This window comes from Neolamprologus brichardi, chromosome 3 (genome assembly GCF_056152115.1).
Source record: "Neolamprologus brichardi isolate AB-2024 chromosome 3, ASM5615211v1, whole genome shotgun sequence".
Classification (NCBI taxonomy): domain Eukaryota; kingdom Metazoa; phylum Chordata; class Actinopteri; order Cichliformes; family Cichlidae; genus Neolamprologus; species Neolamprologus brichardi.
In genome coordinates this window covers 8,379,468-8,406,535 of record NC_142106.1, presented here as the reverse complement: position 1 = coordinate 8,406,535, position 27,068 = coordinate 8,379,468, and the positions used below count along the sequence as shown (strand labels likewise).

Here is a 27,068-nt window from a genome sequence, read left to right as displayed (position 1 = left end):
AAAATAAACCTTAGACTCAAACGTTAGAACAGGCTTTTTCCCGCAGCACGCCGTGTAATAAATACTCACAAAGAAAATGGCGGCTCTTACAACTTATGTCTAAAAAAGAATTTTAAAAGGAATCCAAAAAGAAATGTGCAGCAGGTGAAGTGAAACTAAAATAGGGGAAATGTGCTCAAACTTTGGAGGTGCAGCATTTTGAATCTTCTGTAGATGTATGAAGCACTGACCCATATATAAAGTGCATTACAGTAATCCAATCGAGTGCTAGATAACCTTCTAAAAGTGCCTCTGTGAAAGAATTGGCTTCATTTTAGCCAGCTGCCTCAGCTGAAAGATGCTTGATTTTACCACTGCCTTAAGCTAACTGTCAAGCAATGCTGTGTTTTCTCAGTATAGATCCAAGAGAGAGCAGATACAAAGAAAAGAGGAGGGGGCCTAGAACTGAGCTCTGTGGAACACCACACAAGAGAGGAGTGGAGGACAACACATGGTCACAGAGACTGACACAAAATGTTTGCCCCGCCAAGTAGGACCTGAACCACTCAAGTGCTGTGCCCACCCAGTGCTCCAAATGACAGAGTAAAATGCATGATCCACGGTATCAAATGCAACTGTCAAATCTAAAAGCACAAGAACAACACAGTTCCCAGCATCAGTAGCTAAAAATATGTCATTAAAAACTTTTAAACGGGCTGATTCAGTGCTATGAGAGAGTTTAAAACCAGATTGGAAAACGTGTAAAATATTTTGCTATTTCAGGAAGGTCATTCATTGACTGTCAACTGTCTTTTCAAGAATTTTGGAAAGAAACGGTAGTTAGAAGAAAGGCCTGTAATTTCGTAGGAATCGTAGGATCAAGAACAGGTTTTTTTAAACCTGCTTGACTACAGTATGTAAAAAATTTGGGGGGCTACATCTGACATCAAACTATAGTTTACCAGCTTGAGAACCAAAGGTCCAACTGTAGGTAACACCTCTTATGAGAGTTCAAGAGAGACAGCATCATTTGTAATTTGTAAATTTTTAAAGTGAAAAAAACTTTCTCAGGCTGCAGAGAAGGGCTTGATAGAGTCAGTATGTGGTGCACTGAGAACAGAGTTAATAGTTTTAAATAAAACATGCAAGTTGTTACAGTTTCACAGAATAATGTCAGATAAGTGGATTTTTTTTTTATATTGACGCTAACAGTCATTTAGTATTTAGCAGCTAACAGTCATTTAACATTTAGCATCTGTAATGTCACTTGTAAATTGTCCTTTTTCCACGTGTGCTCAGCTCGGGTCGTGTCAGCATCTGTAATGTCACTTGTAAATTGTCCTTTTTCCACGTGTGCTCAGCTCGACGGCACTCGTGTCTGACAGCTCGGTCGTGTCGTTCAGCCAGGGCTCAGATTTAGTTTTAGAATGCCTGGATTTTAATGGAGCCATGTGCAAAGCAGTCCAAAGATGTCTGGCAGGTGGATTAAAACCATGAGCTCAGTTCTGTGGTCTGGCTGCATTAAAAATCTGGGATTTTACAGTTCTGGTTAAAACTGTTGAAAACTGCTCAGGAAGGGAGGAGTTAAAAACTCGACAGCGCCGAGCAGCAGCGTGAGGTTTAACTGAGGTACAGGCAAGAGGAACTTCAAACATCACAGGATTGTGGTCAGAAAACACAGCATCACAAATCTCTTCATTAAAAAACAAAACAAAAAACATAACAAAACATGAGATAAAACAAGATCAAGTGTGTGTCCACATTCATGTGTGGGACAGGTCACACATTGCACCACATTAAAAGAATCAATAAGGCTTTAAAAGCCCTTTGCCATGGGCATATCAGGACAACACACATGAATATTAACACGATAAGAACACAATCATATTTTGGCATGTATTCAGCCAAGATGTCAGCAAAGTCCTTCACAAAGTACTTATTGTATTATGTATTTAATTTCATATGTTATAGAAGTGACAGATTTATAAAGCGAGGCAAATTATTGTGATGTCACAATTGCAGGATGATCTACTAACAGTGTGCTTTAATCTCTCTATGAAGAAGCCACTTCAGTTCAGTAAAAATCTGCTTGAGAGCAGCTGTGAACAGCTGACTCTTCGATGTGCTAAAGAACAGAAAACATTATTTCCCATCAGACCATGAGCAACAGTCAGGCATGTAACACAGTAACACTTTTATTTTTTACATATTCAGCAGAGAGAGTTAGCTGTGTGCACTATTAAAAAATAAGAAGCGTAATTCATTTCAGCTTCATATAAACTGTATTATGGAGGAAAAATAAGTGGGGCTCACCTCAAAACACAGCTTGAGGACTGACTGGAGAGTTTTAGGACAGTCTCTTCAGTAAATCTAGCAGCTCTTTAACATCAAAAGACGTGTTTGAGCTGCTGCAGATGTTAGTAAATCTGACCCTAACTGTTCCTTCTTCTTTAAAATTCAAACTTAATAATGAAGCAATATTTTTAACAGACTGTTCTCGTTTATATGACCTCCATAAAACAACAGGGTTAGAACACATTGTGACGAAATAAGATGTTTGTTTTGTAGTCCATCTTCAGCACAATGTAGTTTCAACAGGCGGACATCCGGTGTCACGTTGTTACAGAGAGACGAGTGTAAGGCTGTTCCAATTGTCAGCACAGCTCCTCTGTTTTCCTGACTTCTCAGCAGTTGTCCTCCCCACGATGACGTTTTCATCGAAGCCAAGGAAAAGAGTTTAACAAAAGGAGATTGGCGCTACTTTTGAAATAACACTCCACTGGGTTACGTTGTGCAGGTGAGTCACGTGACCGCACAGCAACAAATCACAACGGAGCCGGGTAAAGGGGGAGGAGCAAAGTGTGTGTGCAGGGGAGGAGAGGTGTCGAGCAGAGAGAGCTGCTTTTTCATGAAACGGGAGTAAAGTAGTAAACTTACAGGAACATATACCACTACCAACGTTTGGATCGATATCTGCATCGATCTGCACACCCTTGTCTCCTGGATTGTAGCTGAGATCAGCGTGAACCACGTGGGTCTCTGCTCCCTGATCTGTTTCTTAAGACTTCCAGCTTCATCACGGAGTTTCTCTCGGTTTGTGGGCTCGTCTAAAGGTAAGCATCGAGCTAACTTTAATGTGGGTTCAGTTTATGCTGAGTTTAGCTCTGTTCGGAATAATAGATTGCTTGGTAGACATTGGAGTTAGACAGACTGTAGAGTTTGTGATTGCTTGCAACATCATAATATGGCGGTTGCTGGGGGGAAAGAATACATAAAGAAAAATAGTCTTGGAATATGAACAAAAGGATGGGGTGCAGGGCAGGAGAACAACCAACCCCCACCCCCAGGACATGGAGCCACAGGTACAAGCCTGGGGGAGCGCAACCCCAGGGTGAGAGTAGTGGAAGCTTGCTGAGAAGGGGGCCAAAGGGCTTTGGAGCGTGATGTCACAGGGGTGGGCGTGGAAAGGATTTTGGCCTGATTCGCCATTTTCCGGGGCAAAGCTCAAGTATGGGCTCAAAACGTGGTCATAAATATTTTGTACTTGTAAATCAGGATCTGTATGTGTAAAAAGAATTTGTCTGGACCAGTGGCGGGGGGGGCGTGGGGGGGCGTGGCTTACTGAGCCAGAAGCCCGGGGTCTTTTGGAGTGTAAATTTTTTCATAGTTAGATGCCTGGCTTACAACTGTATAAAACAAAAAGCTACACACAATATCCGAAGCACGTAGTGCACACTGTGGGAATTTACGACTGTGCGTAAATCCCCCTAATATTGGTATGATCCGAGGTCAGGCACTAAGCGGGGCGGGGCAGCTACTGCCTGCCAGTGCGCTGTTGGAGAAACGGAGCCAGGCAGACAGAGGAGAACTGAAGTTCATCCAGGTACCAAAGCAAATCATTCGTACTGTGCAAAAAATTTAAATATGACGATGTATCACGAAAGATTGATGTCAAACTGATCACTTGACCCATATTACGTTACTTGCTCTTCAAGTGAATCAACAAATGGCGAAATTAAAAGCCGATCAACAACAATGCTGTTTTTTTAGAGAGTCTTAGCTTACATGTGTGTTTATTTATTATTATTTTCAGTTGTTACCCTCCACGGCTAAATAAATCGGTTTCAGTAATGCACTGATATACAAGAGTGGACATAAGGAGCTTCTTTCAAAGAAAAAACTCAGGTAGATGTTATTTTATATATTATGCTTTGTATGTGGTTCAGTATATCTATGCAAAACAAGAGGAACTTCAATACACAGCAGTATATTCACAGTTGAAACCAGATATTTACATACACTTTATGGAAAATACAAGAACATTTTTTTACTGTACAACATCAATTTAGAGTAAACTTGTTTTGTTTTGGATAAATAAATACTGAAATATCTTGTGAATGAGTTAAATGTCAGAATAAAGAGAGACAGAGCTTCTACTTTTTATCACTTTCATCAAATTTAGTAGTACATATACACTAAGTTTATTGTTAATTAATAAGAAAACTGCAGACGTTTCCATTCTGATCTTAAGAAGCTTCTGATAGGTTAGTAGAATCCATGTGAGTAAATTGGTGGCACAGCTGTGGATGTATGTAAGGCAAAACACAGAGCCTTTTTCTTTGAAATTGGAAAATCAAGAGATGTCAACCAAAACACCAGGAAAAGAATATGTTTTTTATATTTATCAATCTAAAAAAAATAAATATTTAGTCTGATTTGATGTTACAATTAAAAAGTGTTTTTATCTGAAGAGTATGTAAATATCAGGTTTCAACTGTATATTTGAGTTATATATTTATTAAGTTATGCAGGCTTGTTTGCACAACAAGGCTAAATAATTATATAAACTTTTCTCAATCTAAATATTGTACTTTTGTTAGCATTAAAAAAATAAGTGTAGTGCAGGTCTATGATGATTTTTTTTGCTAATATCATCTAGTTCTGATTCTGGTTCTGTCTTGGTTAAATCCTAAGTCAAGCCTATTCAAATGGCGGCCCGCGGGCCAAATGCGGCCTAGAAGCAACCTGTGAGTGGCCCTGCCTCTGGTCCTAGCAGAAACACAGAGAAAACGCAAAAAATTAATTCATTAATTAATTTAAAAAAATTAAAAATTCCTACAGCGTAGTGTAGACTGTGAATGCAACACTCCTAGTAGCCTAGCAATATTTAACCCACAATGCTCCGTGATGTAAACATATTAAACAATCATCGTAATATATGATGCGACAACAGCACGTCTTTCTCAGTCCAAAAGCGCAAAATTGACAATGAAAACTTCGGTTTAACCCTGCCTGGACTGACAAATACTTATTCATTTTACCGCCAAATCCAAATGCCAAACCAATGTGTTTAATTTGCAGTGAGTGTGTTGCTGTACTTGCGAAGGCACCACAATGACAAACACCAGACTTTCTACACAAACTTTCCAGAGCAATCTCAGGAGAGGGCTGCAAAAGTACAGTTTAACTGCGAGTTTAATAATCTTACAACCGGAGTTGTACTACCATGGTGAGGGTCCTGTACAGTCCAAAAGAGAGTTGCAGCAGCTTTCCTTCGTGTTTGCTTCTTGGCGAAGAAGAAAAGGCCTTCCACAGATTCTGAAACAGTGAAATACTGCATGCTGGCCGTGGTGGATGCGGTGATAAGTGACGAAAAAATTAAAGTAAGTGTGACATCTGCTATTAAAAACGTACCCCTGTCAGACAGTTCGTAGAGTTGAAGTTCTGGCGTCAGACGAGTTTGAAATGCTGTTAGATGACCTGAGGAAAACTGATGTAATGTCTTTAGCAGGAGATGGGTTCAAAATGTTTTTTATTATTATTATTTCAAATGTGCAAAAAAAAATAGTTTAGTTATAGTTCCCCTTTTTTAAATGGACCTTTTGGTGTGCATTTGTGAGAGGTCACCAGATTTACAGGGGAAAAAGGAATAAAAAAAATTACTTGTTTTTCAATACAGTTGTGTGGGTTTGAAATTTATCATGATCTGCTGCTTACTGGCTGCAAAAAAATATCTGGCCCAGATAAATTCCTCGGTTTGAAAATCTGGCCCAACTAACTTCTTAGTTGAATAGCCATGTCCTAAGTAGTCCTGATTTTGAACTGTTGTAGTCCTGTTTTAATTGCAGATCAGTTCTGGGTTTGGTTAAATTGGGGTTTAGTCCGCGTGTCTTGATACAGGCCGACTTTGTTCTGCCGACTTTGTTCTGCCTTGCTGCTTAATTAAAAAACTAGTTTAAGGTGTCCTGCATATGTGATATATATTTTCTTTCCTATATGAAGTCATTCTTTTTTGAACAAAATTCATAACAAAGCCTATTAATCTTTCAGTCATTTCTACCATCACTTAATTTCCTTTTGCTGCTCAGCTCTCACACAGTGGCTCAGCTATGCTCCAATTAATCTTTCAGTAATTTCTAACCCCGCCCCCCCCCCCCCCCCCCAAAAAAAAAAAAAAAAATAAAAAAAAAAAATCCCACATGCATACTACCCTTTAGCGCTAAGCCCCGGGTGTTTCAAATGTCTGCCTCCGCCTCTGGTGTGGACTATGAAATACGGCAGTGGAGTAAAGACCCAGACAACTTACCGCCACTGTCCTACCCCGATATCTTCACGTATCTTGTTAACCCCAACCCTCGTTGGTAACGTTGGTAACCAGTCTGGATTTTTTTGATTCATTTCATAGGCAGGCTTCCCTACAGTTGTGCGAAAGAGTTAGCAAATCGTTACATAGCACATATGTCTCCACAGTCACTCAATTCTATGTTTGTTCGCATATTTCTATAACCTCCAAGAGCCCCAACGATAATATTATTAAGCTATAAAGAGTGATATGAACATACAGAACTTACCGGGGTGAAAATGTCTGGAGCACACCAACAGATATCTGGAGATGGAAGCAAACTGGATATCAAGCCGTCTCATGGCTGCTATCCAGGCTGGACGCCTTCGTTTTGTAAGGTCCGCCATATAAGTTCCCTCATGATGCTTCCAGGTTAGGAAAGAATAAAAAGACAAACCCTTTTTAAGCTTATTCCACAGCCGACCACACAGCAAATACGAACCATGGCTGTTGTGTGTGCCTTCGCTCCTTTTTCGCTTGCACTTTGTTTGGACCCGGAAAATGGCGCATCAGGCCAAGATCCTTTCCACGCCCACCCCCGTGACATCACGCTCCAATGCCCTATAGCGGTGACACCACACAGCAAATACGAACCATGGCTGTTGTGTGTGCCTTCGCTCCTTTTTCGCTTGCACTTTGTTTGGACCCGGAAAATGGCGCATCAGGCCAAGATCCTTTCCACGCCCACCCCCGTGACATCACGCTCCAATGCCCTATAGCGGTGACAGCTCCTCCACAGTAGCAGGTAGGATTTTTCTTTTTTGAGGACGGCTAGTTTTACCTTTCAATACGGATGGTCTGTTTATGTTTTGATCAAGAGCCTTTTTTTGGGCAGCTGAAGAGGAGAAGTCCATCTCATGGCCAACCTCTGGTTGTATCTTGGTCATATTCTACATTAAACAGAAGAGCAGTGACTTGGGTGCAGGTCTCCACGACTCCAGCCTTACAGGTGCAGTGGGTGGCTTCAATCTTCCCTGTGTTGCTCAGTGACCCATGGCTGCAATGCTGGTTCATTCAGTCTTTGAGAGTGCAGGACTTGAAACACACACAGACAAAGTTAATCTAAAGACAAAAACTAATGAACCAAGGCTGACACAAATATGTTTTATCTACTTTATCATAAATGTAACAATGTGTTTAGAAAGGTAGCACATACATGTAATTTTTCTTTTTTTTATGCACCCATCTATAGAACGCTGGATGTTATATTCTAAATCTGCATGCTCTCTCTCAGAAACCCGCCTGCAAAAAATGATCCTAAAGTATGTAATGCAAGGATGTCATCACTTTTAAATGAAGTGACAATTATGAATCACTTAATATGATAAGGAGATTCTACAGGTCATTAATCAATGTATAAAACTAAAATAAAATGTATTTTTAGTGACACAGGATACAAACATGGAAGCAAGATGTGTAATTAGAATTATTTATAATAAATATGAATAAATTATTGCAATTTCTTTAACTGTAGTAGTGCCATTTGTGGGAGCATTTCAAGTTTCCATATATTAATACATCCGTTATAGCCCAAATTTTAATAATAAGTATGCATATGTATCCATTAGGTCCATAGTAACTACATAAATTGGAAAACTTGTAATGCAAAAAACTACAAAAGAATTGAAAATCTTTTTGTTTTGTTTTTTACATATATTTTAGTTAAAAAAAATTAAGAGGTGTATCTTCCAAACTGTAAATAGAAAAGTTTCCAACCACGAGAAATTTATTTTGTGTCTTCATAGTTTTATTTTTGAGATACGCTAATTTTTATATACTACAGAAAAAGTGAAAATAGTTTATTTTGATGCATTATAATATTTCCAACAGTGTAATTTGAGTTCTAAGCATCCCAGAAACAATACAGAAAAGCATAAAGTTAAACATGACTTTTATAAACATCAACATAGGCTTATAAGGCCCACAAAAATGACGTCACTTCCGGTTTCGGGCAGGTAATGGCGGACATGCAATAATTCGCGCTGACGTATATGCCAACGTAGGAAGTGTTATGAACATCAGCAAAGCGTGTTTCTGGAATATTATCTTTTTGTTGCTGCAAGTGCTTCTTATGCAATTTTTGCAAAGCTATATGTGGAAGGAAACTGTGACCTAGGACAAGCTAATGGCATAAGATGCAAGTACAACTCCTCCGGTTTCACATGCAAAAATAATCATTTTTGGTTCCAGTTCTACAGGGATTTAAAAATACTTAGGTAAAACGGAGTGCCTTCTCCGACCAGTTGTAAAGGGTTAATTATATATTTTATGTAATAATTTATAAAATTTGGGTTAGAAACAATAGAAGACAAATGGCACGATAGACACTTTTCTATCGTCCACACGATATATATCGTCATATCGCCCAGCACTAACGACTTGTACTCGCTGACTCCACTGACAAGGTACGAAAAAATGTCACGCTACGTCAATAGCGGTAGGTCTTCAGGGATTCTACGTCATGGCTGTATTTCATGCGGGTCCATATTTCCAATGCACGCTATTTTCTGCAAGTGCTGCTGCTTCGCCTCTCAACGCAATCAGTCTCTATACAGTCTATTCTCTTTTGAGCTACTTTTAAGCATCTTTCTTGTAGTCGTCGTTACAACACAGTGTGTTTGTTTTGATTCATTTCCCCGGAAGATGGCGCAGCGTTCCCAGCGTTCCGTGACGTCAACTCCAAAGCCCTATAGAGAGAGTAGTGGAAGCCTACTGTGAAGGGTGCCAAAGGGCTACATTTGCTTGCTTGTTCAATTATTTCCATCATGCTTTGACTGCGGCTGTAACCAGACCTATTCCAGCAGGATTTGTAAAAAGCATTTTGCCAGACACACAAAGCCGGACAACTTTTGTTCTGAGTCTAAGAAGCTTAGAGAGAAAGTGATCGGACTTCTCGTGTGGCTAGGCGCTGTTGAGGTTCACTTTCTCTTGACTTCACCGATTCTTTTGATATCCTAGCTGGAGAAGAAGGGTCAGATGAGGCTGAAGTATTTTTCATCAAAGCTTTATTACCACTGATCCCACTACATGCAGTCACAGCAAACACCAAGTGGTTCTGAGGAGTACTTCTCATACACACACCTTTATAGGCTGTATTCCAATTCAGGGTCTGCAGCCTTGGAGGATGCGGGCCACGCGGGAATCGTTCTCGAAGACCGGAAGTGAGATGCTTGTGTAATGGGATGGTCTGGCTTCCATGGCGCTGCTCAGGTTGCCTAGCAACCATGATACTAACCGCTGGAAACATTTCATACAGCATTGTTTGAAATGAAAGAGAAAATGTTTTTGTTCATCTGTTTATTTGTATATGAGCTTTGTTTGATTTGTTGAGTATCTGAGGCTGAGACCGCGGGACTCTAAAAACATGACTGTTGGGCTTCATTTCTGTACTGAACAGTCATTTTAAGATTGGCTAGTAAATAACAATTAGCTAATGTTGCTCATGAGACTAAAGTCATCTCATGTTGGTAATGTAAATATTATACTGCCAATATTACAGTTATTATTATATTAATCATTATTAGTTATTACAGCATTGAACTTGAACTCTGTGTCAAACACTGAGCTTCAGTAAAGATTCAAGTTGCATTTGTTTATGTCCTATCACCTTAAATCTTCACTCAAAGACAAGTATCTTTGACAGTGTATATATAGATGTATCATATATAAGATACAAATATTGCTATTTCATTTTGTTGGCATTACTAAATTTGGCTCAATTCTTACATATATTTGTAACAATATATGTAGCTTAATGTTGTTCGTGTGTAATTTACGTTGAGTAGGCTAACCACGTTATTACATTAATGCATGTAAGGTGAACTAGCAAACACCGTCACATGCGGCTTTCTCCTTGTATGATGGCAGATACTCCCTTCACCCTGGCCAAAAAGGCTAAAATGACCAAAGAAAAAATGGAAAACGGCTAAACAAAGTTTAGTTTTTTGGACAAAGTTTGTGTTTTTTCCATTGTTTAAGCACTGCTTCCAGCCAAGAGTGATACCATATATGCCCTATAGCTGCAGAAAAGGCTAACATTGTTATCTTTTTACAAAAAAAACAGCTGAACATGAGAGGTTTTTGGACCAATTTTGTGTTCTCCATTCTTTAAGCACCAGTTTGAGCACCGTTTAAGCACTGGCACCGTTTCAAAAGTACCAGTTTGGTACTGGTATCGGATAAAACCTAAACGATACCCATCCCTACATACAACCACCCTTTACCTTCCCATATGGAAAAGAAATAGTAAAAAATTATAAAAATTATTTGATTCATTATATAATTTTTCAAGGGATCTTATATCTGTTTTCACTCTTGTATGCTTTTCATACAAGTTTCACACAAGACAGATACAAACTTTATAAGATTTATATATATCCTTTCCATATGGGTTGTCTGGGTGGAGTAGGTGGAATCTAATGAGGTGCTTCAGGTGGTACTGCTACCATTGAGTGTGAGCCGGACTTGTGGATCTATAGAGGTCCATATATACAGGGTGTAGCATCCACTGGGTAAAGGCAGTGATATGCAGGGGGGTCAGTGGCTTTTTCCCTTTCAGGTTCTTGTGAATAGCTGATGACTTTCTTGTTGTAGCTGCTTCTCGGTTTCCACATTGAAGTTTCATAGGTATTGTTGTCACTGAGGAGTTTAGTCATGTTTATTTGCTCTGCTTTTTTTTTTATCAGGGATAAAATACATATACTTTTTGTGTCCCAGCTGAGTAACAGGAGAAGAGTCTGGTGGAGCAACAGAGGAACAATTTCAGCCATTTGGACTGAGGAAAAAATGACTTCAACACAAAAGGTGAGAAAAACATCAGAGTTACACTGTTATTGAAACTGTGTACACAGCTTGTTGGTTTTTAAAAAGATGTTAACAGCAGCTTTATCTTTTCCATCCCTCCTCCATATACACAGAATCTACATTCACAACAAAAAACTCAGATGTTACAAGAAGATACACACATAATTTTTTATCGGCACACATTGAAACAACAATATCAAAAATTGAACTCACAATTTTTTATGAGTAAAATATTTTCTCCACTTATCAATATTTCTTCAATATGTATTTTTCATTACGACTGTCATTGTAGCACATCATTGAAATGTGATACTATGACCAGAAGGTGATGGAAACACACCTACAATGTGTTTGTTGACATGTTTGATTCCACTAATAGAGGGAGTTACAGTTTGTTCCACGACTGCATTTCACTCACTATTTCTGTTTGTATCTCTGTCACTGCAGGACCAACATGGAGCGAGAAGTCAGCGCTCTCAGGACGCCGATAAACCTCACAGAAGAAAGGGAGAGAAAACCTACAGCTGTGATGAGTGTGGGAAGGATTTTACCCGGGGTGGAGGCTTGAAAAGACACCAACTCGTCCACAGTGGAGTTAAAGCGTACAGCTGTGATTTGTGTGGAAATTCTTTTACCCAGGCTGGAAGCTTAAAAACACACCAACTCATCCACAGTGGAGTTAAACCTTACAGCTGCGACTTGTGTGGAAAGTATTTTACCCTGGCTGGAGGTTTAAAAAAACACCAAGTCATCCACAGTGGAGTTAAACCGTACAGCTGTGAGTTGTGTGGAAAGTCTTTTACCCATGCTCAAAGCTTAAAAACACACCAACTCATCCACAGTGGATTTAAACCTTACAGCTGTGACTTGTGTGGAAAGTCTTTTACCCAGGCTGGACACTTAAAAAGACACCAACTCATCCACAGTGGATTTAAACCTTACAGCTGTGACTTGTGTGGAAAGTATTTTACCGAGGCTGGACACTTAAAAAAACACCAACTCATCCACAGTGGATTTAAACCTTACAGCTGTGACTTGTGTGGAAAGTCTTTTACATATCGTGAGGGCTTTAAAAAACACCAACTCGTCCACAGTGGAGTTAAACCTTACAGCTGTGACTTGTGTGGAAAGTCTTTTACCGAGTCTGGAGGTTTAAAAAAACACCAACGCATCCACAGTGGAGTTAAACCTTACAGTTGTGATGACTGTGGGAAATCTTTTACCCAGGCTGAAAACTTAAAAACACACCAACTCATCCACAGTGGAGTTAAACCTTACAGCTGTGACTTGTGTGGAAAGTCTTTTACGTATCGTGAGGGCTTAAAAAAACACCAACTCATCCACAGTGTAGTTAAAGCACACTACTGTGACTTGTGTGGTAAAGCTTTTGCTCAAAGTCGAAACTTACAGAGGCATCTAGTTACCCACTCTGGAATTAAGGCATACAGCTGCAACTTTTGTGGAAAAAGTTTCAGTGAAAAACACGACCGAAATATTCACCTACGGATTCACACTGGAAATGGTGTTTACTGCTGTGATCAGTGTGGGAAACTGTTTACAACAGATGCACAGTTACAACAACACATGTTTAGCCACAGTGAGGAGAGACCTTACAAAAGTGATTTGTATGAGAAGATTTTTAAATCTCTACAAGTGCAGTTACTGTGAAGTATGTATTTATCCTTTTATCCTTTAACCTGATTGTTTGGAACAAGTCTCATCAGTAAACTTATGGAGTTATACTGAATGAACTGTTGTCGTTTTCGCCCAGTAAGCTGAGTGTTATAATGTAAACAGTAAAACGTAATTGGACGTTGGCAGAGATGCTCTTTGTTTCAGGCGACATTCAGGATAAAAATAAAAAAGCAGAGCGACGCAGATAGATCCATTTCTCAACCCTGTCGTCACTGTGGTGGTGGGAAAGAGTTTCTCTGTGACCTTTGTAGAAAAACTTCCAATCATCAACGGGACCTAAAATCACATCAACGTAGACACACTGGAGACGAAATGAACTACTGCAAAGAATGTGGGAGAGGCTTCCACACACCAAGTACATTAAAAATACATGAACTCTACCACAGTGGGGTGAAAAAGCACATCTGTGACTAGTGTGGGTCATCCTTCACCACTGCACGTGAGCTTAAAGAAAAAGCATAAGCAAATCCACACAGGAGAGACACCATACAAGTGCAGACACTGTGAAAAAAGCTTCTCACAATCAGGTCATCGTAACAAATATGAACGTACGCACATGGAAGTGAACTTCAGCTGTGACCAGTGTGACACGAGCTTCAGGAATGTCAGTTCATACTCCGAACACAAACAATCCCACGCTGTAAATAAACTGTTTCACTGTTACCAATGTGCAAAAACATTCACTTCATTATCTGCTCTGTGCAAACATCAGCCTGATCATGCAGGACTGAAATCACTGGATCACAATGAATCTGAAGAGAGAGAAAGATCCTCTTCTGGTTTCAGGGTCAGACTTAAAAACCTTGAGATCAGGCTCCACAGAGTTCAGATGGAATCTCCTGTAAAGAGTGTCAGCTGATGTCACACTTGGATCTGATGAGGTAGCTCTGATATCTGGACCTGCAGTGAATAATCCTGAATGTTACATTTAGGAAGCTGCATGTATAGATATGTATATCAAGTTTATGTTTTTTCCTTTGAGGGATTTTAATTCTCTAAAATGTTATCTCTGTTACATTTTATTCTTTGTTCCCTTAGGACACAGTAGTGTTTAGTAGTTGTACTATTAAAGTTATAGGAATGTCTTTTCTTTCTTTTTTTTTAACCAAACTGGTATTCTATCAAAAATCACATATGGATATGTAAATCATTTGTTTTATTTGAACTTTTTTAGCTTTTCCAAAATTAACTTATTTTTTATGTATTCATTGCATGTTTCACCTCAGTTAAATTTCAATCCTTCATTCATATTTAAACTTTTGCTGTGGTAAAATCTTCTCTTAAATCCTTTTCTCCCAAAACCGCAAATAATTACACAGCAGTTGCTCTTAAAACTTCCAAAATGAACTAAATCTGTCCACCAGCTTTGAAACAATACCTGCTGTGACTTTATGTCCAGAAAAAAGAAACTCAAGCTGAACTGGTTTTGGGCTGCACTTCCATGTAATACCTTTTTTTTTTTTTTTTTTTTTCTACCAGAAGATGGAGCAGTGAGGCTGTGTAACCTTTATTTAATTAGGGAAAGAACACAATATTCACAGTGGCAGCAAAGAACTGATGAAAGTTAAAAACAGCAACACACATCAGAACCATTTTAAAGATCACAGGTGACTAATTTTAGTTAATTCAAATCCTATTAAACATCTATTTTTGGCTCCTCCTTTCACTTCAGTGTATTTACTGTATCCTTGAAGTCCACACATTATTTTTTAATGAATTCATTTTGATCCACATGTTCTGCAGCTGTTTTCCTTTTGATTTGAAGTCTGTATTATGAAATCCTGATAATGTTAAAGCGTTAGTTATATTTGATGAACTCTGTGTAAAGTTTATCTTTTTAAACAGTTTGGTGTGAAAAATAAAGAAATGGTCTCACAGCAAGTAGTTTGACCCATGATTTCCGATTCAAACTAATTTAAATGTTTTTAGTGGTACATGTGGAGGTTTATCAGAGGAGGAGACTTGGCTGCTCTCGGCACGGTTCATGCAGCTCATTAAAAACTCTGAAATGATCTTAAGGAAAAGATGTTTGATTTTTCTTAAAAACAAGATGTGGGCATGAAGTTTTCACAGAGTGTGTTTAAGATGCATTGTGATTAGCATTTCACACATTCCAATAAAGCAGATGTTCCTGCATTGCAACAGTAGTTTGCAGATGTGTTCTCCCCCCGACCATCTGCAAGACTCTTATGCAGCACCAATTTGAAACGCAGCCTGGAAAGTGTGTTCATGGCCCTACAGGTTGCCTAAGCACAAGAGACAAATTGTGCAAAAGGAATTGGCTGAAATGGTGAAAATGCTGTTATCTCAGGATGAAATGAGGATTTGTTCCTCAGTGTTTGGTCTCCTATGCTTATCTGTTTGCCAGATGATTTGTCCCAGCTGTTGAGAGGGGCCGGTTGTCTTTAAGGTGCTTCCAGGTAATTAAGAAGTGAGCGCAGGGTTTTATACGGTTCTGTGATGATTGTCACAAAGTGAAGGTCTCATGGTTTGACGCTTATCCCATGCCCCAGGTTGACCTGACTGTATAAGCGCTGCTTGTTTTTATGATGCTGGATTTAACTAACGCCTACTGGCAGATTCCCTTGTCTGCAGAGGCCAAAGACAAAACCAGCCTTCTCTACTCTGTATGGTTCGTACCATTCGTCACACTTCTGTTAGGCTTGTTTGTAGCCTCGGGCATTTTTCAGCACCTCCTGTAGCGATAGCGGCGTCCTCACACTGCATATGCTGTTTGCTACCTGGATGATGTTGTCATTCACAGTGATACCTCGGTGGAGCATGTGCAGTGGGTGGTCACAGTCCCAAAAGTGTGTGGTTGGATGGAGGGACGTACAGTATTTGGGTACAATTTGGGAGCTGGGCATGTGCATCCACACATAGATAAAACAGCAGCCATCCCATCCTGCCTGTGTCCCAACGCAAAGAAGAACATCCTGATAATAATGAATTACAATATTCCCGACAAGAAGAAATAAATGCATGAACGAGTTTTTCAGCATCACTCTGGGACAGGATATTTCTGATTTTAAAGATATTGCAGCAATGGAAGAAAGCAGTCATAAATATTTGCTTAATATTTCCATTAAAGGAGAAATCCTGGTCAAAATGACTCTAAGATTCCATATAGTGTTACTGGAGGCCAAGGTATTGCATCCAGAAAAGGATAAAATCTGTAGTTGTTGATAAAATTGGCACAGAGCTTCCCCCATGCATCCCCCACGCACAGTTTCCCGTCAAAAAAATCTGTTTTCTGCATTATTCACTTGTTTATTACGCACAAATCTACTGTTGTTTACAGCGCTGTCCTTTTCCTTTTACCTAATTCTGAAAAGAAAGTCTCATTTTTGCTGTTCAATAGGCTACTGAACAAATTCAAACTTTTTAAAATTATGCGAAATTTCAAAACGCTTAGCTGTGTCTCTAATAAAACCCCTGTAACTTTGCTCTGCTTCGCTTCAGCAGCATCAGCTAATGTTCACATGTTGATTGATTATTTTAACCAATAATCTTGTCAGGACAAAGTTCTTTATTTGGAGCACAGATCTACAAGAAAGATAAGTTACTGAAACGTGCTTGTGCTTAAATTCCTTATCACTCTTTGGCAATATTGTGAGTAATGTTAAACTTAAAGATCATCTCTGCCTCCTGATCTGTTTCCTGCTGCCTGCCACTGAAGGCAATGGGGAGAGGTAACAATTAGGCAGTGCATTTACCGTGGCATATAATGTCATCTTTTCTCATTACCCACAGCAATATCCACTCCTGCCGGGCTTAGGCTACTCCCTAGGGCTGAGCAAAAGCACGATCTCCTCTAAGTTTATGCTCAGTCCTGGGTACATTCAGGAAAAGCTGATCAGCTGACTTAAGAGAGCAGGTGGGTGTATACGGCAGTAGCAGCTCAGAGAGATAAGATTGGACGAGGCCATGGAGGGCTTTAAACGCAAATAAAAGAATTTTAAAAGGAATCCTAAAAGAAATGTGCAGCAGGTGAATCTTCTGTAGATGTATGAAGCACTGACCCATATATAAAGTGCATTACAGTAATCCAATCGAGTGCTAGATAACTGTCTCAAAGTGCCTCTGTGAAAGAATTGGCTTCATTTTAGCCAGCTGCCTCAGCTGAAAGATGCTTGATTTTACCACTGCCTTAATCTAACTGTCAAGCTTCAGATCACAGTCCACTTTGACCAGCAGGTTTGTGACAGTTGGCTTAACATACCGAGCCAACGAATCTAAATATACATTTGGGGTCTCAGTGGGGCTACCAAAAATCATCACCTCAGTCTTTTTATCATTGAATTGAATTGAAAAAAACTTTCTCAGGCTGCAGAGAAGGGCTTGATAGAGTCAGTATGTGGTGCACTGAGAACAGAGTTAATAGTTTTAAATAAAACATGCATGTTGTTACAGTTTCACAGAATAATTTCAGGTAAGTGGATTTTTTTTATATTGACGCTAACAGTCCTTTAGCATCTGTAATGACACTTGTAAATTGTCCTTTTTCCACGTGTGCTCAGCTCGACGGCACTCGTGTCTGACAGCTCGGGTCGTGTCGTTCAGCCAGGGCTCAGATTTAGTTTTAGAATGCCTGGATTTTAATGGAGCCATGTGCAAAGCAGTCCAAAGCAGTCTGGCAGGTGGAATAAAACCATGAGCTCAGTTCTGTGGTCTGGCTGCATTAAAAATCTGGGATTTTACAGTTCTGGTTAAAACTGTTGAAAACTGCTCAGCAAGGGAGGAGATAAAAACTCGACAGCGCCGAGCAGCAGCGTGAGGTTTAACTGAGGTACAGGCAAGAGGAACTTCAAACATCACAGGACTGTGGTCAGAAAACACAGCATCACAAATCTCTTCATTAAAAAACAAAACAAAAAACACAACAAAACATGAGATAAAACAAGATCAAGTGTGTGTCCACATTCATGTGTGGGACAGGTCACACATTGCACCACATTAAAAGAATCAATAAGGCTTTAAAAGCCCTTTGCCATGGGCATATCAGGACAACACACATGAATATTAACACGATAAGAACACAATCATATTTTGGCATGTATTCAGCCAAGATGTCAGCAAAGTCCTTCACAAAGTACTTATTGTATTATGTATTTAATTTCATATGTTATAGAAGTGACAGATTTGTAAAGTGAGGCCAATTATTGTGATGTCACAATTGCAGGATGATCTACTAACAGTGTGCTTTAATCTCTCTATGAAGAAGCCACTCCAGTTCAGTAAAAATCTGCTTGAGAGCAGCTGTGAACAGCTGACTCTTCGATGTGCTAAAGAACAGAAAACATTATTTCCCATCAGACCATGAGCAACAGTCAGGCATGTAACACAGTAACACTTTTATTTTTTACATATTCAGCAGAGAGAGTTAGCTGTGTGCACTCTTAAAAAATAAGAAGCGTAATTCATTTCAGCTTCATATAAACTGTATTATGGAGGAAAAATAAGCAGGGCTCACCTCAAAACACAGCTTGAGGACTGACTGGAGAGTTTTAGGACAGTCTCTTCAGTAAATCTAGCAGCTCTTTAACATCAAAAGACGTGTTTGAGCTGCTGCAGATGTTAGTAAATCTGACCCTAACTGTTCCTTCTTCTTTAAAATTCAAACTTAATAATGAAGCAATATTTTTAACAGACTGTTCTCGTTTATATGACCTCCATAAAACAACAGGGTTAGAACACATTGTGACGAAATAAGATGTTTGTTTTGTAGTCCATCTTCAGCACAATGTAGTTTCAACAGGCGGACATCCGGTGTCACGTTGTTACAGAGAGACGAGTGTAAGGCTGTTCCAATTGTCAGCACAGCTCCTCTGTTTTCCTGACTTCTCAGCAGTTGTCCTCCCCACGATGACGTTTTCATCGAGGCCAAGGAAAAGAGTTTAACAAAAGGAGATTGGCGCTACTTTTGAAATAACACTCCGCGGGGTTACCTTGTGCTGTTGAGTCACGTGACCGCACAGCAACAAATCACCGCGGAGCCGGGTAAAGGGGGAGGAGCAAAGTGTGTGTGCAGGGGAGGAGAGGAGTCGAGCAGAGAGAGCTGCTTTTTCATGAAACGGGAGTAAAGTAGTAAACTTACAGGAACATATACCACTACCAACGTTTGGATCGATATCTGCATCGATCTGCACACCCTTGTCTCCTGGATCGTAGCTGAGATCAGCGTGAACCACGTGGGTCTCTGCTCCCTGATCTGTTTCCTGTGTTTGGAAAGACTTCCAGCTTCATCACGGAGTTTCTCTCGGTTTGTGGGCTCGTCTAAAGGTAAGCATCGAGCTAACTTTAATGCAGGTTCAATTTATGCTGAGTTTTGCTATGTTGAGAATAATAGATTGCTTGGTATACATTGGAGTTAGACAGACTGTAGAGTTTGTGATTGCTTGCAACATCATAATATGGCGGTTGCTAGGGGGAAAGAATACATAAAGAAAAGTAGTCTTGGAATATGAACAAAAGGATGGGGTGCAGGGCAGGAGAACAACCAACCCCCACCACCAGGACATGAAGCCAGGTACAAGCGTGGGGGAGCGCAACCCCAGGGTGAGAGTTAGTGATGGGATTTCCGGCTCTTTTTAGAGAACCGGCTCTTTTGGTTCGGCTCACTAAAAAGAGCCGGTTCTTTTGGCTAAGAACCGGCTCTTCAGGTTTTTTTGTTGCTTTAATTAATTTATTATTAACAATAATATAAAATTATGCACAAAAGGAATTACTTATGTAAAAAAGTGGTTTTATTTATATATGTTTATATATAAATATATGCGGTGGCCTCTAGAGACAAAACACGTACAAACTCCAAAACACAGCTAGCATGACTGAACTTCCAAAACCGAGCTACCTAGATCACTTAAATTACACAATTGAAAGCATGAAAGCATATGTGTATTGTTTGTGTATTTATACACAAGTATTCATATATAGTCAAATAATTTTTTAAAAAAAGTTCATTTACCTGTTATTACCACACACCAAATCCGGTTGTCGGTACTTGCTGGCTTGTGTAGCCACTAGGTAACAAAAGTTCAACACTGCCCCTAGCATCCTGGAGTACTTCTGTTGTGTTTTGTACGTGTTTTGGAGTTTTTACGTGATTTGGAGTTTGTACGTGTTTTGGAGTTTTTAGGTTTTCTTTACGTGTTTTGGAGTTTGAACGTGCTTCGGCGTTTGTACGTGCTTCGGAGTTTGTACGTGCTTCGGAGTTTGTACATGCTTCAGGGTTTGTATGTGCTTTGTCTGTAGGGGCCACCATAAATATACTTTTATTTATTCACTCCACATAAAATGTAATAAATAAATCATATAATACAAAAATCAACTATTCACATTTAAACTTTTTCCTTTTACAAATTTAAAGTGAAACAACACAAAACACTGCAAACCACAACACAATTAAATATAAATTATAATATGAAAACAAAAAGAACATGCATATTCTCTGTCATATGGACCTGCATGAATAAACTATTCTGAATCCTTTATCATCTGCAACTGAAAATAGTTGTGGATGATTACTATACCTTTCTAATGTGACGTTGTTGTCCCTGGCTCTCTTTCTTTCTCTCTCCCTCCTGCTCTGTTCCTGTGCTACTGCTACCACCCCTCCCCCCTCTTCCCAGCGTAAAGCACAAGGCTCGCATGCTGAGTGAAGCGGAAAAAAGTGCGAGAGAGAGGGTGAGAGAAAAAAAAAACATGGCTCGCGATAAGGAGCCGGCTCGCGTCGTTCATGTCAAAGACCCGGCTCTAAGAGCCATTTCGTTCGCGACCGACCCATCACTAGTGAGAGTAGTGGAAGCTTGCTGAGAAGGGAGTGTGATGTCACGGGGGGGTGGGCATGGAAAGGATTTTGGCCTGATGCGCCATTTTCCGGGGCAAAGCTCAAGCGACAGAGGGTCGAAAGCACATGGATAACACCAGCTATGGTTTGTTCTTGCTGTGTGGTCGGCTGCGATGCTTGATTGTCCGACCGGCAAGAGAATATGCTTGAAAAGGGTTTATCTTTTCATTCTTTCCCAACCTGGAAGCAACACGAGGCAGCTCGTGTATCGGATGTTACTGCGTCTAGCCTGGATAGCAGCTGTGAGACGAGCTGATAACCAGTTCTCTTCCATCTCCAAATATCTGTTGGTGTACTACAGACATTTTCATTCCGGTAAGTTCTAAATATGTTCATATCACTCTTATAGCCTATTAGTTTTATTTTCGATTCGCTCTGAGGTCATAGCAAATTAGAACAAAAATCCTACTGAGGGATTTTGCAGAACTACCTTCTATCTGGTCGTTAAGTGATGACGTGACAAATCCTACTTCCGGGCCTAAAGTAGTCTGCGTTTAATATGGTTTTTGTGTTGTTAACATGTTTAATGTTATGTATTTTCTTCTATTTAATCTCAAAAAGCTCACAAAACAGTCAGTGATCACTGTTGACCTCACTCAGCTTTTATTACCGCTAATCATTTATTTAAGCTCAGTTTTTAAAACCTTACGATGTAACTACAGCCTAGCCCATGCCGCAGTATATGAATGACTAACCTTGTATTGTGGATGGATTATCTCAGTTGTTCTCCTGGCTGAAGTTTAGTCCTTTTACAGCATCCTGCCATGCGATTACATTTGTTCCTGACCACCGAGAACACTCACGTTAACTTTTATCGAGTGGAAAAAAAGTTAGCTTGTTTATATTATGCTAACAGAACTGTGTCGCTAGTGGTCACGTAGCACACCACTATATACCAGCTAGCCAAACTTCAGTAACCTACAAACGTCACTGCTGTTTAGTTTTTTGTCTTCATTTATGTTGGAAGTGATAACAGAGCTGTATGTTTTAATTTGTTTCCAAAACCCGCAGTCAGGACATGCTATATTGTATTTAGATAGAAGCTAGCGAGTTACCTTTCTGCTAACTTCGAACTCCATTAAATGTCATAAATAATACGCTAATGTTTTTTGGCCACTCTGTGTGCTCTGTGTGGGTCTAACCCTTTCACTCCTTTGATTGTTTCCTCGTATCTTTTCTTTGCCTTTTCGTTGAGTCTGTCTTTGTACGGACCGGTATTGTTCTCCTTCGTTTTGTACATTACTTTTTTGGGGGGCAAAGAAAAACCAAGAAGGTATTGGAACGGGAGAATGAACATTTTGCGGTGCTGCAAATGCTTGCATTTGATGCAGTACTTGGATTTTTTGCCACTGGTTCCCGGCATGCAATGCGTGAAAGTCATGTGGTCTGTCAATCTCTATTTATAGAGTTGCTAATTATTTGGCATTATTGCAGCAAACCAGCCTATGAAATGGATGAAACACATTGTGACTGGGTTCCAGCGCTACACAAGGGACCTGCTTCAAATATACCACCATGCCAATCAGATTACATCTTCCATGTGAGGGTGAAGAGGTGACCCTTCTGCATTTTGGTGAACAGTGTGGTAGTAAAACCAGGGAAAAATGAAACTTGCTCCTGTTAAATATTCTAAAGTCTTTTCTGTTTAAATAGCGGTAACTTTTCAAGAGATACAGTAAATTAAGTAGTGTTAGTAGTGGGTGATATCATGTAAACACTGTCATGATTTTGTGTAAACATTTTGCCATTTGTGAACTATAAATGTCATGGATTCTACGTTGTAACTGATGTGATGTTCTACAAAGTGGTTTTAATTTTTAAAAAAGAGACAAAAATTAGTTTGTTTCTTTATTCAACTTTTGAACAGTGGTACTCAGTCAGAACATATTCAGTAAATGCAAATTATTTACATGGCAGTGCACTATAGGCATAATTCTTGACCCCTAGATAAAACATTATGGGTCATTCCCACAACCCACAGTTTTACTGTGTTCCAGCAAAGTATCCAATAGGGCTTTGGAGTTGACGTCATACCGCAATGTATTGTGGGAGTGCGGTGCCATTTTCCGGGTCCACAAATCAAAACAAACACACTGTGTTGGAACGACAACGACAAGAAACATGCTTAAAAGCAGCTCAAAAGAAAACGGATGGTATATAGACCGATTGCGTCCAGACACATTGCAAATGTGGACCCATATGAAATACGGCAGTGGAGTAAAGACCCAGACGACTTACCGCCACTGTCCTACCCCGATATCTTCACTTATCTTGTTAACCCTAACCCTCACGTTTGAATTTTGGAGTGCCCTATGTGTAACGTTGGTAACCAGTCTGGATTTGTTTGATTCATTTCATAGGCAGGCTTCCCTACAGTTGTGCGAAAGAGTTAGCAAATCGTTACATAGCACGTATGTCTCCACAGTCACTCAATTCTATGTTTGTTCGCAATTTCTACAACCTCCAAGAGCCCAAACGATAATATTATTAAGCTATAAAGAGTGATATGAACATATATAGAACTTGCCGGAGTAAAAATGTCTGGAGCACACCAACAGATATCTGGAGATGGAAGCGAACTGGATATCAAGCCGTCTCATGGCTGCTATCCAGGCTAGAGGCCTTCGTTTTGTAAGGTCTGCCATATAAGCTCCCTCATGATGCTTCCAGATTAGGAAAGAACAAAAAGACAAACCCTTTTTAAGCTTATTCCAGTGCAGGTCATGCGATTGAACATTGCAGCTGACAACACAGCAAGTACGAACCATGGCTGTTGTGTGTGCGCTCCTTTTTTGCTTGCGCTTTGTTTGGATCTGGAAAATGGCGCATCAGGCCAAAATCCTTTCCACGCCCACCCCCGTGACATCACGCTCCAAAGACCTATGGGGGTGACAACTCCTCCACAGTAGCAGGTAGGATTTTTCTTCTTTGAAGACGGCTACTTTTACCTTTCAATACGGATGGTATGTTTATGTTTTGATCAAGAGACTTTTTTGGGCAGCTGAAGAGGAGAGGTCTATCTTATGGCCAACCTCTGGCTGTATCTTGGTCATATTACCCAGCAAAACCCAGTATGCAGTAGGGCTGTACGATATGACCAAAATCTCGTATCCCGATATAAGAATTCTATCGTCCCGATAACGATATAAATCACAAAAATGTAACATTTTATGTAAATTCAGTGAATCTCGGGTAGCTCGACTTGCGTGAAGTGTTTTCAGCTGCGCGTCGTGTAGCTGGAGTCGAGTGTTTTAACCGATGCATAAAACTATACATTTTTAGACATAAGTTGTAACAGCCGCCGTTTTCTTTGTGAGTATTTATTACACAGCGTGCTGCGGGGAAAAGCCTGTTCTAACGTTTGAGTCTAAGGTTTATTTTTTTAGCACCTGGCGGCTTTTTTTTGGTTTTCATCCGTAAATAATCTGCTCTTTCTCGTAATTCACTTTACTTTGAAAATTCTCAACAGGATCTTGAGCTTTATTGTGAAAGGTTTATGTGGAACATAAACAAGTGGACACGCGATGGTGTTGCCGTCGTTGTAGCTAACCACAACGCATAAAAACAGGCGCTTGTCGTCCGTAGTGTGGTTATATTAAATGTAGGAGGAGAGAACTTTAAGAAATTAATATAGCCACTACACTGACCATCAAAATGGTGAAAAAATATTGCCGTAAACAGTTTATTTTGCGACACCATGAAAAAACAATAGCGTGATATGGAACGATAGAGGTTTTTATATCGTCATCCGGCATATATATTTATATCGAACAGCCCTAGTAGCTGCCTCTCGGATTCCACATTGAAGTTTTATCGGTATTGTTGTCACTGAGGAGTTTAGTCATGTTTATTTGCTCTGCTTTTTTTAAAAGATAAAATGCATATACTTTATATACTTTTTTTGTCCCAGCTGAGTAACAAGAGAAGAGTCTGGTGGAGCAACAGAGGAACAATTTCAGCCATTTGGACTCAGCTCAGCCACTATAGAAGAAAAAATGACTTCAACACAAAAGGTGAGAAAAATATCACAGTTACACTGTTATTGAAACTGTGTGCACAGCTTGTTGGTTTTTAAAAACACGTTAACAGCAGCTTTATCTTTTCCATCCCGGGCTCCTCCATATACACAGAATCTCCATTCACAACAAAAAACTCAGATGTTACAAGAAGATACAAACATAATTTTTTATCGGCACACATTGAAACAACAATATCAAAAATTGAACTCACAATTTTTTATGAGTAAAATATTTTCCCCACTTATCAATATTTCTTCAATATGTATTTTTCATTACGACTGTCATTGTAGCACATCATTGAAATGTGATACTATCACCAGAAGCTGATGGTAACACACCTACAATGTGTTTGTTGACATGTTTGTTTCCACTGACGGAGGGAGTTTCAGTTTGTTCCACGACTGCATTTCACTCACTATTTCTGTTTGTATCTCTGTCACTGCAGGACCAACATGGACCGAGAAGTCAGCGCTCTCAGGAGGCCGACAAACCTCACAGAAGAAAGGGAGAGAAAACCTACAGCTGTGATGACTGTGGGAAGGATTTTACCCGGGCTGGAAACTTAAAAACACACCAACTCATCCACAGTGGATTTAAACCTTACAGCTGTGACTTGTGTGGAAAGTCTTTTGCTCGGGCTGGAGACTTAAAAAGACACCAACTCGTCCACAGTGGATTTAAACCTTACAGCTGTTACTTGTGTGGAAAGTCTTTTACCGAGTCTGGACACTTAAAAAGACACCGACTCGTCCACAGTGGAGTTAAACCTTACAGCTGTGACTTGTGTGGAAAGTCTTTTACCGAGTCTGGACACTTAAAAAGACACCAACTCGTCCACAGTGGAGTTAAAGCGTACAGCTGTGGATTGTGTGGAAGGTCTTTTACGTATCGTGAGGGCTTAAAAACACACCAACTCATCCACAGTGGATTTAAGGCACACAGCTGTGAGTTGTGTGGTAAGGCTTTTGCTCGAAATGGCGACTTACAGAGGCATCTAGTTACCCACTCTGGAATTAAGGCGTAAGGCTGCGAATTTTGTGGAAAAAGGTTCAGTGATAAACAGTACCGAAATATTCACCTACGGATTCACACTGGAATTGATGTTTACTGCTGTGATCAGTGTGGGAAACTGTTTACAACAGATGCACAGTTACAACAGCACATGTTTAGCCACACTGAGGAGAGACCTTATAAATGTGACCTGTGTGAGAAGACTTTTAAATCTCCACATCAGCTGAATAAACACCAACAGATCCACACAAGAAAGTAACTCTACAAGTGCAGTTACTGTAAAGTATGTATTTATCCTTTTATCCTTTAACCTGATTGTTTGGAACAAGTCTCATCAGTAAACTTATGGAGTTATACTGAATGAACTGTTTGGGAAAATGAAGAGTCTTTTTCGCCCAGTAAGCTGAGTGCTATAATGTAAACAGTAAAACGTAATTGGACGTTGGCAGACATCACTTACGCTGTCATTGTTTAGAAGCAGAGCAACACAGATGGATCCAGTTCTCAGCCCTGTTGTCACTGTGGTGGTGGGAAAGAGTTTCTCTGTGATCTTTGTGAAAAAACTTCCAATCATCAACGGGACCTAAAACCTCATCAACGTAGACACACTGGAGACGAAATGAACTACTGCAAAGAATGTGGGAGAGGCTTCCACACACCAAGTACATTAAAAATACGTGAACTCTTCCACAGTGGGGTGAAAAAGCACATCTGTGACTAGTGTGGGTCATCATTCACCACTGGACATGAGCTCAATGAAAAAGCATAAGCAAATCCACACAGAAGAGACACCATACAAGTGCAGACACTGTGACAAAAGCTTCTCACAATCAGGTCATCGTAACAAATATGAACGTACACACATGGAAGTGAACTTCAGCTGTGACCAGTGTGACAAGAGCTTCAGGAATCTCAGTTCATACTCCGAACACAAACAATCCCACACTGTAAATAAACTGTTTCACTGTTACCAATGTGCAAAAACCTTCACTTCATTATCTGCTCTGTGCAAACATCAGCCTGATCATGCAGGACTGAAATCACTGGATCACAATGAATCTGAAGAGAGAGAAAGATCCTCTTCTGGTTT

General features: G+C 39.9%; 1 protein-coding gene across 1 annotated transcript in view; it reads left to right on the top strand.

Moving 5' to 3' along the window:
• The window catches only part of LOC148103365 (uncharacterized), a 44,140-nt gene extending 31,055 nt beyond the window's left edge, over positions 1–13,085 (top strand). Inside the window, exons 1-2 of the mRNA XM_087832251.1 lie at positions 11,255–11,404; positions 11,852–13,085. Coding sequence (XP_087688377.1) covers positions 11,255–11,404; positions 11,852–13,072 — 1,371 coding nt within the window. The 3' untranslated portion in view covers positions 13,073–13,085. Of the gene's footprint in view, positions 11,405–11,851 lie in introns of the transcript that reaches the window.
• The last annotated feature ends 13,983 nt before the right edge of the window (positions 13,086–27,068 follow it).